This window comes from Myxocyprinus asiaticus, chromosome 10 (genome assembly GCF_019703515.2).
Source record: "Myxocyprinus asiaticus isolate MX2 ecotype Aquarium Trade chromosome 10, UBuf_Myxa_2, whole genome shotgun sequence".
In the NCBI taxonomy this organism is placed as follows: domain Eukaryota; kingdom Metazoa; phylum Chordata; class Actinopteri; order Cypriniformes; family Catostomidae; genus Myxocyprinus; species Myxocyprinus asiaticus.
The window spans coordinates 16,369,535-16,386,114 of NC_059353.1; the positions used below are offsets into that span (position 1 = coordinate 16,369,535).

The 16,580-nt window shown below is 38.2% G+C and overlaps 1 protein-coding gene across 16 annotated transcripts in view; it reads right to left on the reverse strand.

Moving 5' to 3' along the window:
* Positions 1 to 2,796: 2,796 nt before the first annotated feature.
* Positions 2,797 to 16,580, reverse strand: part of abi2a (abl-interactor 2a) — a 59,430-nt gene continuing 45,646 nt past the window's right edge. For 4 of the 16 annotated variants that reach the window (XM_051709251.1, XM_051709247.1, XM_051709250.1 and 1 more), the window contains 6 exons: positions 14,861 to 14,985; positions 13,219 to 13,455; positions 9,701 to 9,859; positions 8,613 to 8,699; positions 7,068 to 7,238; positions 2,797 to 5,929 (listed from right to left, as the gene is read on the reverse strand). In XM_051709251.1, coding sequence (XP_051565211.1) covers positions 5,754 to 5,929; positions 7,068 to 7,238; positions 8,613 to 8,699; positions 9,701 to 9,859; positions 13,219 to 13,455; positions 14,861 to 14,985 — 955 coding nt within the window. In that variant the 3' untranslated portion in view covers positions 2,797 to 5,753. The remainder of the gene's footprint in view (positions 5,930 to 7,067; positions 7,239 to 8,612; positions 8,700 to 9,700; positions 9,860 to 13,218; positions 13,456 to 14,860; positions 14,986 to 16,580) is intronic. The other 12 variants (XM_051709258.1, XM_051709253.1, XM_051709252.1 and 9 more) reach the window with 6 other exon arrangements.

Sequence of the window (16,580 nt, forward strand, 5' to 3'; positions counted from 1 at the left end):
GAAATTTATAACAAAGATGCTGCCTTTCTATAGAAATAGTGGTTCAACAATACCTAACACAGACGTATTCATCTACGATGCAGAGACAATTGAAAAGACACAGATTCTGGGTGTTCAGTGGCCACTGTTTAAATTTAAAATCGCAAAAAGGACAGCTGGTCATATATTGTCATTTTTCTAGCTCTTGAATGGGTAGAAATACAAAGAGAACAGTAATGTGTACAGACTCATCAGATTTAACAAGCATGCCAGTCAACATCAAGACAAGTATGAAGTCCTGTAGAGTCTGTGTGGAGAACGGCACTTAGAAATAATGCTATACTTTTTATGGGTGCCGGCTCATATAGGAGTGGAGAAAAATTAGGTGGAGGACCATCTGAAACAGGCTAAACTGGGTCATAGAGATCCACAAACAGATTTTAAGTATCCTTGAAGTCAGAAGTCAAATGATTACTAAGGGTGGCATTAGTAATCGTCATTCCAAACTATCCCTTTACAGTTTTTCTCAATCGCTTTGGCTCATTTTTTTTTTTTTTTCTTTGTGACACAGTCTTAACATTCTCTAAACTGTAAGTGCAACTGTCACAACTGTTTTATGGGACATCACAACTCTATTGCATGTCTGCAAAATGTAGTAACTCACCCAAAACATTTAATTCATGCTTCAAAACCTAGTTATTTTGTCAGTAAATTGGCCAATGCCACCAAAATGATTTTTATTTATTTATTTTTTTTCATCGTGTGAGCTGTACTGGTCAAAATGTTTTGAGGTTTTTTCACCATGGCAGTCAACCCTGGAAATGTTTGTTATATACAAATTTAATTTTTGTTGACACCGACACTGTTTACTGTACTATACAAGAATGTCAGTTTTGTCTAGCTGAATGTTAGTGTATCACACTCAGCTTTTTAGATACCGATTTCACCAGTAGGTAAAAGTTTACTGGGAAAAGTCAATACTGCACAATACTGTAGTACACAGAAAAATGATATGCACATTTGTATGTATACAGTAAATTTATTTTTGTAGCAATGTGTTACATTCACATTTGCATGTCCATTTTTACACATTTCTACATGTTAAGTCATATATAGTGAACAGAAAATTGCCACAAAATGACATCCATGGAAAAAAAAAAAACCCTTGTACCGCCTCACAGTACATAACACTAAAAGTTCCCATCTTGGTGGACATCCTATCACTCTTGTTGGTCTGGCCAGAGATTTAGCAGGCATCACAAACATTCCATGTCATAGATATTTATGGAATATACATGTATGTCTGACAGATATTGATAACTGAATGGATCATTTTGCATGCGATGCTCACATGATGAAAGAATGTTTAGAAGTTATGAAGAGTATGACAATTTCACTGAGAATCAACTCATCAGTTTTGATCAGCAAGCCATGTGCATTTAGTAATTGTGCAAACTGTAGACAATTGTACTTACTCTTTTGCACATGTGCCAAAACACAGGCAATTTGCTTAAATGAATAAGAAATTCAAATCTGGTGTGAACAAGAAACTAATTGTTCAGAGATTTGAACTTCATAAAATATATATTATAAATAAAAATAATTCTCATTCGAGAATTGAGCCAAAGCGATTGAGAAAAACTGTAATACACAGTGTGTATTAAAACAGCAACAACATTATCAAACCACTTTTTCATTTGTGTGTCATTACCGATAAACATGTTGGTCTGGCACATGGAAGTGAAACACTTAAGGAGTGAGGAAGTTTGGAAAAGAGCATGCAGATGAACAAAAGTCACTAATGGAGTACTGGAAGGGAAAAGGTTAAAACATATTTAAGAATTTTGTCTGTTACACCCTTTGACACATTGAAATTCTGATGTCCACATTTTTATTCAGTATATATGTATTTGCACACAACAAATATGTTCAACCCTTATAATTTTTCATGTTTACAAAAATCACTTTTCATGTTAAATTAAAAATATTCTTCATCTTTCTGTGGTGGTTACCTCAGACAGTGGTAACAGTGACACTAAAACCTCTGAATGTCACATTTTGTCAGGTATTACTGCAGGGTAGAGCGAGGAATACTTAGCACCTCGTTCTACCTTGCTAGAGAAACCTCCATCTTTGTACGATTGATTCAAATTCATGGAGATTTACAGAGATCTTGCCAATCTGTAAACTATGGAAAAGTGATGGTCAAAGATTAGCTTGTACACAGATTTCAATAATATTACAAAATGGCACAACAATGTATTTAAACACGTCAAGAGCACCCAAATGAATACTCACAGTAAGGTTATAAAGTTGGAACTTACTTTCCACATAACACATCTTAAAGGGACAGTTCACCCAAGAATGAATTTCCTCTCATCATTTATTCACTCTCATGCGTTCCCAGATGTCTATGACTTTCTTCTGCTGAACACAAACAAAATATTTTTAGAAGGATATTATAGCTTTGTAGGTCCATATAATGCAAGTGAATGGTGACCAGAACTTTGAAACTCTAAAAAGGAGATAAAATCAGCATAAAAGTAATCCATACGACTCCAGTGGTTTAATCCATGTCTTCTGAAGAGATCCAGTTGATGCATGCGCATATACAGGAAGTGTAATAGAGCTTGAAATTATAATTGCCAAGGAGACTGCTGATGTCAAGATTTATAGTGAAAAGGAGTTATATTTTGGTCTGTTCTCACTCAAAACAAACCGGATTGCTTCAGAAGACATTGATTAAACCACTGGAGTCACATGGATTACTTTTATGCTGACTTTTCTGATTTTGGAGCTTAAAAGTTCTGGTCATCATTCACTTGCATTGTATGGACCTACAGAGCTGAGATATTCTTTTAAAAATGTGTAAAGTCATACACATCTGGGATGGCCTGCGGGTGAGTAAATGAGAGAATTTTCATTTTTGGGTGAACCAACCATTTAACAGGCATCAACAACAAATGAGTAATGAGAAGCTAATTATATACAGGGTTTCCACACTTTTTTACTGATGAATTTTTCCACAGGATATTTTCAGTCCTTCATAATTAAAAGGATATGGATTTTTAAGAAATAATTTTACATAGATTGCTAGGCAGATTTCCATTTGTATGTCAGGTAGCAATATTTTGAAATATGCAAAAGATTTTACTTATTAGAGTACAAAGGTCTGCAATAAGACACTCAAACTAGCATGTCCATCGAGTAAGTTTAATTCTGCATAAGCACTCACAAAGAGCAATATTGTAGCAAATGAAATATTTTAGAGCAAAATGAGGAAAACTTATTTTGACTAGAAATAACAATGCTATGACATTGTTTTAAAGACTTTTCCAGGCATAAAAATCACTTTCAAAATCCTGATATTTACAGGTTTTCTCAGATTGTTTGAATCCTGTAGATAAAAGGTGAGAAAAAAAAAAAAAAAAAAAAAAAAATTCATAATTGAAACATTAGTTTATTTTTATTAAGCATGCAGTCTATGTAGCACTACATACACACAGCAAATATTAACCAATATTGGCCATTTGGTTAGCATCACAACACAATATTTAAGTTAAAAAAAAAAAGTTCATGAGGTTATTAGATACACTATATTGCCAAAAGTATTCACTCACCCATCCAAATAATTGAATTCAGGTGTTCCAATCACTTCCATGGCCACAGGTGTATAAAATGAAGCACCTAGGCATGCAGACTGCTTCTACAAACATTTGTGAAAGAATGGGCCGCTCTCAGGAGCTCAGTGAATTCCAGCGTGGTACTGTGATAGGATGCCACCTGTGCAACAAGTCCAGTCGTGAAATTTCCTCGCTACTAAATATTCCACAGTCAACTGTCAGTGGTATTATAACAAAGTGGAAGCGATTGGGAATGACAGCAACTCAGCCACAAAGTGGTAGAACACGTAAAATGACAGAGCGGGGTCAGCGGATGCTGAGGCGCATAGTGCGCAGAGGTCGCCAACTTTCTGCAGAGTCAATCGCTACAGACCTCCAAAGTTCATGTGGCCTTTAGATTAGCTCAAGAACAGTGCGTAGAGAGCTTCATGGAATGGGTTTCCATGGCCGAGCAGCTGCATCCAAGCCATACATCACCAAGTGCAATGCAAAGCGTCGGATGCAGTGGTGTAAAGCACGCCGCCACTGGACTCTAGAGCAGTGGAGACGCGTTCTCTGGAGTGACGAATCACGCTTCTCCATCTGGCAATCTGATGGACGAGTCTGGGTTTGGCGGTTGCCAGGAGAACGGTACTTGTCTGACTGCATTGTGCCAACTGTGAAGTTTGGTGGAGGGGGGATTATGGTGTGGGGTTGTTTTTCAGGAGCTGGGCTTGGCCCCTTAGTTCCAGTGAAAGGAACTCTGAATGCTTCAGCATACCAAGAGATTTTGGACAATTCCATGCTCCCAACTTTGTGGGAACAGTTTGGGGATGGCCCCTTCCTGTTCCAACATGACTGCGCACCAGTGCACGAAGCAAGGTCCATAAGACATGGATGAGCGAGTTTGGTGTGGAAGAACTTGACTAGCCTACACAGAGTCCTGACCTCAACCCGATAGAGCACCTTTGGGATGAATTAGAGCGAAGACTGCGAGCCAGGCCTTCTCGTCCAACATCAGTGTCTGACCTCACAAATGCGCTTCTGGAAGAATGGTCAAAAATTCCCATAAACACACTCCTAAACCTTGTGGAAAGCCTTCCCAGAAGAGTTGAAGCTGTTATAGCTGCAAAGGGTGGGCCGACATCATATTAAACCCTATGGATTAAGAATGGGATGTCACTTCATATGCGTCTAAAGGCAGATGAGCGAATACTTTTGGCAATATAGTGTATGTCTAGTACTGCATGTGTGTTGGGGCTGACCGATTTGGTGAAGTTAACAAACCATATCACCATTTATAAACAGCAGAGTGGATTCAAACTGTAATTGCATTAAATACATTCATGGTAAAAGTAACCATGGGGAGATATTTGTGCAAATAAGTCTGTACCAATGCGGACAAGACATTTACTTTTTGTACTTTGGTCTTAGTTACAAATATAAACTTTCCAATGAAATGAATTAGATTAGATAGCAAAGATACCAGATAAATCAGACAATACTTTACATAGACTTTACACACAAATAAAAAAAAAAGTTGTCACAACATGGAATAAACAGAAAACAACTTCTCAATATTCAGTCTAATCAATTCCACACTTTCTCTGTTCCTCATGAAGGCTCAAAGCTTCAAGTACAATATTATTGTAATTAATTCCCTTTTTGTACAACACCTCACTGTAAAACACACCATGAACCAACCTCAGGTTAATCCAAAAAAATAAAAATAATCCATTTCAGTCAGCCCGAGTTCTGCCTCCCAAAACACTGCAATGTGGAATGAGCAAAGGTTATAAACTAGAAGAAAATAAAGAGATATCAATGGTACCTACTCCAATTCTACCTTCATTTGAAATAACAGTAAACTCATTAATGGTTTTTATTGTTACATATATATATATACACATATATATATATATATATATATATATCACACACACACACACACACACTTTATCTAGTAGTGTGAGTTCTCAATGTCCTTGTTGTAAAACCTTCAGGCTGTTAAGTTTGAATGTTCAGCTTCATAACAGTAAAGTGTTCTCTTCCCACAGTCACACCACTCGTCTCTGAACACAGCCTGGTTATTAGCATGGTTGTTTGTATTCATGCACTTCTACACCTGGTAAGATTAGCGCTGGTGTTGAGGGGTTAGGGCAGAGGACATTCTCACTCTGTGTAGTGCATGATGGACTCGACGTAGTTTCCAGGGAAGAGTCCTGTATTGCTGTTCATCACGCCTTCAAACCAGCCATCATCGTTCTTCTTAATGACGTAGATGATGGCCCCTTCCTGGAAAGACAACTCATCTTCCTTGTCTTGAATGTAATCGTAGATTGCCACCACTTAAAGAAGGAAAAACAAAGATAGAGAAAGAACTGTATACAAATGTACACTGATGACCAGGCCCACATGGAATTTGTACCTGCAGAACTAACAGAAAGTTCAGCATTCATTCACAAAAGTTAGACACATCCCCCCCAACCCTTAAGTGTTAATTTATTAAATATTTTGGCTAATTTGATTATGCTTGTTCTCGGTCTGTTTAGTACATTTTACCATGTTTAAATCCATTCAACAGAATTCTATGCAAAGATCTGACTTTAAAAAAAAAAAAAAAAAAATGCACTATTTAGACAAGCGATTTAAATGTAATAGAATCACATGATGCCAAATAATTAAATTGCAGTTAGATCGCACATATTGATGAATAATTGTTATTTGAGGGCCTAATTCAATATATAATGATAGTTATATTTAAATAATTATAAAATGTAATATATATTATAAATAAATTAATTCCAATAATTAAAATACATTACATTATTGTAGCAGATGAGAAGAAAAAGTGGCTTTAGAAGGCAATATCTTGCTTATTTCCATATTACTGAACACAAGGCTATCATTGGCCTACAGTCCACAGCAATCCATTTTGCAATTGAATTCGTCAATCTGTCCGAGATAGATGTATGATGAGGGCTTTTCTAAGGACACGTCTATGTACACCTGCATCATACGGGCGCATTTGGAGCGTCTCACTTTGGTTGTTTCGCGTCATAAAGCGTTTTTAGGATGCTGTCAACTTAAACAGTTTGAAACTTAGAAAAACAAGTCTTGAGATCCCTGCATTCAGAATTGCGATCCATCTAGCTGTGTTTGAATGCAAGAACGCGTCCTCATCTTGTGCTGTTGCTAGTGTCAAGCAAGCCCGAGTGTGGTTTGTTGTCTGTACAGCTGTAAGCTGTAGAAGCAACTGGAGTTTCACTTACTGCAACCTCAATCAAAAAAATTTTTTGTAAGGGTCGGACAGAGGGTGAAACAGTCACATTTAATGACATAACGTTTTTGGTGCAAGAAACTGTGACTAACATTGTGAGTGCACTTCTGGGACCTTTAATAATACATTGGAATATTTTGGGAATATCTCAATAATAAAGTGAGCGGAATGTAACCAGTGTCAAGCAAGATATTTTGAGAGAGTACCTTTCTCCAGGTAGGTTTGTGGCGCCCAGGGTGGGTCTTCTTCAGCGTACGGGTCACTGTACTCTACCACAGCAGACTCCCCTTCCTCATACTCCACTGGAGGAGGATGATTCTGCGTCTCCTCAGATACAGGCTCTTCTACAGGGGGAGGTGGGGGAGGTGAATCTGAAACTGTGACAGAGCAGAGAAATGAACAGGAGACTCAGAGATAACCAGGAATGTTTCAGATGGGAAGGCCATGCAAGCTCATTGATTCATGCAGGAAGCACAAGAGGAGAATCATGATATGGATGTTTGAATGGTTACTGTGAAATAGGAAACGTGATGGAACTTTTACTCCAAATATTCTCAGACAGACACAAACACACAAATAAGTGATCCTGTATAGAAATAGGACACTGTATATTTATGACGTGACGGTGAGCTGTTTACAGTGACCCCAAAAATTGAGACTTAAACACTTAAAAAAATGTAAATGTCATCACACTGGACAACAAAAACAGTGGTATTTATTATACTAAAAAATGTAATAAAATCAAGCTAAAAATGTAACTAAAAGAAGTTAATTAGGTTTGAAATGACTGAAAACAATAGATGCATTGTTCAAAATCAACATTGAATATTTGGACAGTTTCTGGTCATCAAATATTAGTGGAACATTTGCTTATGATGTTATGATCAGAAGTGGTGGTTACTTCAAACAACCACTAAAAATGACCATAGGACCAACTGGTGAAAACAAATGGCTTAAAAGGTAGTGGTGAGAAGTAAGTATACAAATAATTTTTGGGGCCATTATATATTACAAAAGGTTTCATTTGACTTAAACTCAAGTGCATATACACTCACTGAGCACTTTATTAGGAACACTTTGGTCCTAATAAACTTCCCAACATGGTTCTGCTTCTGCTGTTGTAGCCAATCCGCCTCAAGGTTCGGTGTGTTTTGCTTTCCGAGATGCTATTCTGCTCACTATAATTGTATAGAGTGGTTATCTGAGTTACTGTAGCCTTTCTGTCAGTTCAAACCAGTCTGGCCATTCTCCGTTGACTTCTCTTATCAACAAAGTTTTCCATCAGCAGAACTACCGCTCACTGGATGTTTTTTGTTTTTGGCACCATTCTGAGTAAATTCTAGAGACTGTTGTGTGTGAAAATCCCAGGAGATCAACAGTTACAGAAATACTCAAACCAGCCCATCTGGCACCAAAAATCATGCCACGGTCGAAATCACTGTGATCACATTTTTCCCCCATTCTGATGGTTGATGTGAACATTAACTGAAGCTCCTGACCGTATCTGCATGAATTTATGCATTGCACTGCTGCCACACGATTGGCTGATTAGATAAACCGCATGGATAAGTAGGTGTGCAGGTCTTCCTAATAAAGTGCCCAATGAGAGTATAAAATTTGAGTTACATATGATTGCAAAAGCATGTCTTGCAATGACGCATCAAGGCGCACAAAGCCATGTGTGAGTGTGTACAGTGTGTGTGTGGTCTGAAGGTAGCAGGGGCTCATCAGAGAAGCTCATAGCCACTTACTGGTTTCCTGAACACGAGCCACAAAACCCGTCAGTGGAAGCTGGGGTGTGATCTGCAGGATGGATGGGGGAGGGGGGGCAACTGAGGCTAGTCCACAACACCACAAAAAGCACAGAGAAAGAGAGAGAACGGAATTGGAAAGTGTGGTGGGCAATGAACCAAGAGAGATAGAGACAAATTTCAAAAGAAAATGAAGGTGAAAAAGAAAAAGACAGTAGGCAGTTAGTTTAGTGTGCAAACACTTTGTGACAAACAGGAAATGACTTCAGAGCAAAAGCATGAAAGGTGGACCCACACCAGCTTGAGTTCGAAGACTTAATACATTTGAGTGAACATACCACCCATCTACAGTTCTCTAACTGGAGATCAGTGTTCCTTCTCAGATGTGCACATGCGTAACTGCGCACTTCTGCAGTTGCTCCCACGCAGATGGAAAAATAATAATTTTGCGGACGGCACTGCAAATGACTGGGCGTGTTTCAGCTATGTCCCATCTGCATGTTTTCCGATTTTCAGTATGAAACTAAAGCTGTGAGAAATATTGCGTGGAAATATGCAGTACTGAACAAATCACGAAAAGACAGTATTCACGAATAGTATGAAGATTGCAAGTTTATTGCAGCACATATGGAAGCCCACAAAAGCCATTCATTGTTATTTTTTTGTCTCTAGTCTATAGTCAAGATCAACAAAAGTTTATATATATATTTATTTTATTAACATTTTAAAAAAAATAATATTTAATTTGATATTATACATAAATCATATGTTTTTGCTTATGTGGCCAAAGGATCCGCACAGAAATAGGAACACAAATTAGAGGGAACACTGGGCCTGTGATTCCTTTAAGAACACGAGAAATGTTACTGTCGAAAAATGTATGTTTTTAAGATAGCTCTGAATGTTTTTCAAACACAAAATTTTAAAAGAAAGTAATATGCGAGGTAGGGGGTCTATCGTGTGCTGGTAATTTCAGGGCACATATTAAACCTTGTGTTTAAATAAAAACTAGAACATAAGCAGTAGTTTAGTCCTAAGTGTTTTGTAGTCCTCACTTTGAGGTCTGAGGAGCATAGTGAGAGCAGTACCTTGGTTCTGACTGTAATAGGGTCCTCCGTTTTGCTGGCTGGGGGGCATGGAAGCCTGGCCCGTGATTGAGGGTGGCCGGCGATATGGCAGAGACCCACCCACTGTGGGTGTGATCTGTCTGGGGACGGGCCTGTTCATGCTGTAGAACTGAGGACCACCTGTAAGAACACCACACAGCAATGAAAGAGAAAATAATGACTAGCACAAACATCCAGAATTATCTGAGGTTAATCTATGGCATAATTTCATAATTGAGAAACATACCATCTTTATTCCCTATAATTGTTTATATTAAATTGCCTGGAATGAGAAGGAATGCAAGTCCATAGACAGACCATTTAAGCACATGCATTCAAGCATTTTATTTTTTTGTCCATAATGAAATGGATAAATGATCTGAAAGTAAGGATGAATGCCATGAAATTGACAGGTTTAAGCCGATTTAAAGCTAGGGTACACTGTTTTTCCACATGCCTTTACGTCTTGCGCACAGTTGATCACTCTAGCCTTTCAAAGTATACTCTTTTGACCTGGAATGCATGCACTCTACAATTGCTTTGTGATACTCTTTGGCACAGTCAATGGAAGGCGCATGTGCAGATGACACCCACAGATGCAGTCTGTCCGTGTATCTAGACGCACTGGGCTCCACGCGAGCAAACTAAATCTGTATCACGCACACTGTGCGAGAGACTTTGCGGCATGCTGAAAAACAAAGAATATTTTGGCCTTTAGACTGCACCTGGGACTGAGGATGTTTTCACTCTAGAGATCTGGTGTGGACAAGAGTCCGTTTGACATCACAGTTCGACTCATTTGATTGGTGTGAAAGCCCTCTGAGGCACGGTTCATGAGAAATCCAGCATGGCTAGCATTTACCAAAAAAATAAAATAAAAAAAATAAATAAAAGGCTAAATTTGCAAACGTGAACTGCCATTGAAGACTTTTAATTTGCTTAGTATAGTACATTCAGATTTCTAAGGTACGTTTTGACAAATTAATTGAGAAATTTCAATCACTTGTGTCACTAGGGATTTATTTTAATTTTAGGCCCCATTTACACCTTGAATTAATGAGTTTCATATCCGGATAGTATATGCATATTCTTTAGCGTGATTGCATTTACACCTTGCAGTCAAATGCGTCTCCATTGTGATAGAATAAATATCTGATCAAAGTTACCCACGCAAAATGTAAAACACTACTTATTACATTAGAGCCTATGGTAACTGAAAATGATCCATCTTTTAGCGAAAACACTGATGGATAATTCAAATGCTATCACTTTAACAGTTAGGGTTTTTACTTCATTTAACTTTTTTAATGGCCGACAAAAGCTAAAATTAGTGTCGCCGAAGCAAATTCAATTATATTCATCTCGCATTTGCACGAGCGAAGCCTGGTTTCACGCGAGTGTCGCGGGTGATTAGAAATCAAGATAGAGATGCAAGTAAGAGGGATTTGAGGAGACCAACAAGATATTCCAAGTGTATTCTAATGTAATCATTTATGGGATTATTTTTTTTTCATTGTTTAGGTGATAAGATTGCAAGACTGCTGTGTCTGTTGTGTTCTTCACATTGTGATTGCTGAATTAAACCAAAAAAGGCAAGAACACACAACACAGCCCTTTAACAATGGATGACTGTAGTGTAACTCATCACATAATTAATTACTTGTGTAGTCGTATCCGGATAACGAAAACGCATGTGCATTTACACCTTCTTTGAATGTGGTCAAGAATCTGTTCCTGACCACCTCCAACTGTGGTTTCAGTGTCCCCCTTTACACCTGGGCATTAACATGCGACGATCGGACTGCTATCGGACTGCACTTGACCACATTAAGTGCCAGGTGAAAATGCACCCAAGACAGATCATGATCGTATCACTGAAACCACATTCAGCCATCACAATGTGAAGAACACAACAGACACAGCAGTCTTGCAATATTATCACCTAAACAATGAATAAAAAAAAATAAAATAAAATAAAAAAAATCCCAGAAATATAATAATTTAAATATAATTAGAATACACTTGGAATATCTTGTTGGTCTCCTCAAATCCCTCTTACTCACGTCTTTCTTGATTTATAATGACCCGTGACATTCACGTGAAACCAGGCTTCACTCGTGCAAATGAGAGATGAATATAATTGAATTTGATTCGGCGACACGAATTTTAGCTTTGTCGGCCATCAAAAATGTTAAATGAAGTAAAAACCCTGACTATTAAAGTGATAGAAGACATTTGAATTATTGTTTTATAAATTATCTAAAAAGATGGATAATTTTCAGTTACCATAGGCTCTAATGTAATATGTAAGAAGTGTTTTACATTTTGCGCGGGTACCTTTGATCGGAGAAACATTTGACTGCAAGGTGTAAATGCAATCCAGCTAAAGATAATATCCAGATATGAAACGCATGTTAATGCAAGGTGTAAATGGGGCCAGTGGTCCGATCATGATCGATTCACAATGCATCTTGGGCATATACACCTGTCATTCAATGTAGTCTTGTGCAATCCGATAGCGATCACCGAAAACCCATGTGAATGCATGGTGTAAAAAGAGCCTTAGAGATTACCTTCACAAAAGAGCACATTTTATCTGACAAAATATTTCAGAACGGAGCATAACTAGAAAATGTATATGCACTTCAGAAATGCACAAGACTTCTTAAGATTTGATTAATTCAATAACATTTCCAAGCCTGGAAATCACAGTTTTAAAATTCCCTGATATTTCTAGGAAATTGTGTGACCATGAAAGCCCTATTTAATGCATTTTCAATTAAAATTCTTCTCTTGCAATTTATCCGCCGAAGACATTCTGTGCATGCTACATTTTTTCCCTTTGGTTTCACAACCACAAATCATTACCTCTTTACAATAGTAACCAGACGCTATAAAGCAATAATATGAAAGGCTGTGGGTTAGTTATTTTATCATGGGTAAGAGGCATTCTGCATAATTTGAAGCGGAGCTTTTATAAAACGTCAGCAACAGCAATATGATGAAAGACATTTTTATAATAAGCAGTTCACTGTATTAATAATAATCTGGATAAACCATTCCTTTGCCAAGTAATATAGTTCATTTTCATAACTGTAGGCTGTTTGCAGTTGCTAGGCAACATAGGAACTTGCTGTATTAATCCAGAATGTGCTATGCCAGGTGTGTTTGTAGTCATTTTACAGCGGCTTTGAAAGCGACTCATCAAATCAGAATTCAGGGTCTTGACAGTCTGTTTTATAATTTAACTCATACTTGTGTTTGACTCAAATGTTGGAGTCAGGAGGAGAGGGGTGGAATCAAACTCAGAGTCAGACCAAGCAACTGAAGAGTCAAAACAGCCTGAGAGACCCTTGAGAAAGCAGTATGAACAGGACAAAAACATAAGCACAGAGCAGATAGATGTTTCAGCTGGCAAGGGGTTGGGTAATGGAATGGCATGATAAGGGTGGAAGGCATGACTGATGGGCTGGAGATGAGCTGGCCAGTGGCAGACTCACCGGTTTCAGGGTTGGTTGTAGCACTAGTTGCAGCTGAAGTGAAGGGTGGTTGAGAGGGTTGACGGCCCTTAGCTGGGACTGGAGAACTTTCAGTGGTGTCGGGGTGAGTGGGGAGAGACTCAGGGACAACAGTGGGGCTGAGTGAGGGTTGGGTGGGGGTTAAACTAGAGGAAGTGACAGAGGGCTGGGTGGAGTTAGTTGGAGCTAAGGGTGCACTGGAGAGACCAGAAACAGCAGCTTGAGGGTAAAAATAGGAGAGAGGAAGGAAACCAAATGAGGAATGCTGTTGCATTTTGGATAAAGTGAGCTAATGGGGGACGTGTCAGGCAGAAGTCTTGTTTTAAGTCTCAGAGAGCTTTCTACATAATTGAACCAAGACTGTCCTTAACATTAATTCATCTTTTGGGCAGACCATGTACTTGTAAACACACAGCGTATAAATTACAAGGAATTTTATTTAATTCTCATTCTGAAAATGTATTAATGCGTTTCAGCTGTTTCGGGAATTTCAAAGTTTCACGCGTTCTGAGATTTCACCCAAAAATTGAAATTCTGTTATCATCTACTCACCCTCATGTTGTCCAAGCTGTTCTATGTAAATGCAACCAAAGTGAACAGTAACTTGTACTGTCAAGCTCCAAAAAAAAAATTGTCCTATAAAAGTAGTCCTTAGAAAGCCATACAAAAACCAAAATTTAAAAAAACTTTCAATAAAGAAATCTTGTCTTCTAGGCACTCAAATCTTATGTCTGCTAAATGACAATGTAAACATCTAAAAGCATGGATTTTTTTTGTTTTGTTGAGAATTTAGACCAAAAGACAAGATTTCCAATGAATAGCTTAAACTAAATAACTCCTTTTGTGTTCCACAGAAAAGAAATATAGAGGTTTGGAACAACATGAGGGAGAAACAATGACAGTTGTGTGACAGTTAAATGGGTTTTGGCATTTTGATATTAAGCATCAGTTATTAGTAGGATCATATAGCCCACTTCTTATAAAAGCACTGACTACAAATGGTAAAAATAAAAAGTTTAGTATGTCTTAGCTACAGAGTAGTGTAAGCCAGTGCTTCAAGTGGACAGCAGAGATAAACAATGCTATATGTAAAAAATAAAAATGTAACCAACCATACAGGTTTGTGTCCTATCAAACTGGGTATTTTGCAAGCAGGTATAGCTGCAGGCTGGAGATCTCCAAATGGGGGTGGAATCTCCAAAAGATGGCAGGGTTACTCTAAAAGGGGGTTGCGCCAACTCCCAAAGGGGGCGTCACTTCTACACACAGTTTGGGTTAGGAGCTCTTTATATCTTTGCTGGTGGTTTGGAGCTCCCGCCCTTTTTGGATCTCTGCCTGTAGCCATATCCTTGTATTTTGGCACAAATTCTTCTGTCACTTGGTAGAAGCTAGTCAAATCAGGCAGTTGCCAGCATGGACAAGTTGCATAAGCCCTCCTCATCCTCGAAATTGAACAAAACTACCCAATATAAAAGAAATATTAATAAATTGTTTCTTTTCAAGGATATTATTACTTTTACCAAACTTTTGCTGGTACCGTGTTCGGTTACCGAACTAAATCCAGTTAAGAACCACTGGTGTACTGTATCTTAGATTTTTTTTGCATCATAGGTGAATATATCACCTGGAAAGGTGCTGGGTGGAGAAGGTGTGGGTACAGCGATGGGAACGCCTACACTGCCACTGCCGCTGTTTTCACGACTGCTGCTTCGACTGCTGCTGGGGTGACTGCCGCCACTGCTTCCGCTGCTGAACACACACTACATGTTACACATGTACCTTATGTTATCACACATACACACACACTTAATATCTGAACATGCTAAAATCACCTTAAAACACAGCGATAATAAAGAGACATATCATCTAATGCTCTCAGATACACATCATACAAACAGCTTGTTAGACTGGACATCAGCTCACAAAAGACAGGAGAGGAAAACAAAGAAACATTGGTTGTTTCAGTGTTTATGACATGTAGAGCATGAGATGACAACATGAATGTGAACTGAGAAGCAACAGCAGAGAAGGTGTGCACTGTAGGATCTTATGGGCAGAAGAATTAACCGTTCTACACGAAGAATGACTTGAATCCAGGATGTAAACTGATATTTTCCTTTAAAGTTATTAAAACTTAGACACAGAGGCCCGCAGTCACACTGAAATTCCTCAGGGCAATACATTTAAAGACTCTGCCAAAGAAGTGCCCTGAAGTCTGAAGCAACCCTGTGCAAATGAGAAGAAATGCACAGCTGCCTAACCTTAACCGTCTTGAGAACAAAGAGAGCCCTGTGGACGCACCATGACCCCTCCTCGTCCATGTTGTATATCACAAATGCCCTAAACATTAATGGTCATCACATGACTGGTCATTTGCTGAGGACTGCTCTATAAAACCCATGAAAATTCATTGTTCTTCAATATAACCAACTCTCAAAACATAAAATTATTATACTAATCATGAGGCACGTTTTTGGCTCACCAGCTCACATGAAGCTCAATTCATGAACATTTGACATGGACTTCTCATTTCACTTCAATCCAAATACTCAGCCATCTGTAGGATTATACTAAAAATATAGACAAATGCATCCTATGCAACCGATAACCCTGACATGTATGCTTCTCATAACGTGTAATGTATTATCCATGTTGTAAAACCAATGAATGTTCCTCCTTATGTTCATTTCTACAGAGAAATGGAATATACAAAGAATTTCAGTCAGGATTTAGGCCCCCAAATGACTTGCTCTTATCATCTGATCATGGCTGCATTTCCCTTATAGTGCTTTTCGGTCTTAGTTCTGCCTTTGACATGATAGAGCACGACATTCTCTTGAATAGGCTGGAGAATTATGTTGGCATTAGTGGACTTGCATTAGCATGGTTTAGGTCCCATTTATCAGACTGCTACCATTTTGTATCTGTAAATGAGGAATTGTCAAATCAAAAGTTCTTCTAAACCCAACAGAAATTCACAATTCCCCAAATTAGCAGTGTGTATCAATGAAATCAAAGATTGGATGGCCAGAAATGTCCTTCTACTCAATTCTGACAAAACAGAAATACTAATGATTGGACCAAAAACCTAAAAAAAAATAAGCAGCTAAAATATAATTTGACTTTCGATGGATGTACCGTTACGTCATCTTCTACAGCACAGAACTTGTGTTATTTGATACCAATCTGTCCTTTGAAAATCAAAATTTCCAATGTTTGTAGAACAGCATTCTTCCACCTGAGAAATATTGCTAAATTGTCACATGCTCTATTGGTGATGCCAAAAAACGAATTAATGTGTTCATGACCTCAAGACTAGATTATTGTAATACATGTCCAGCAAG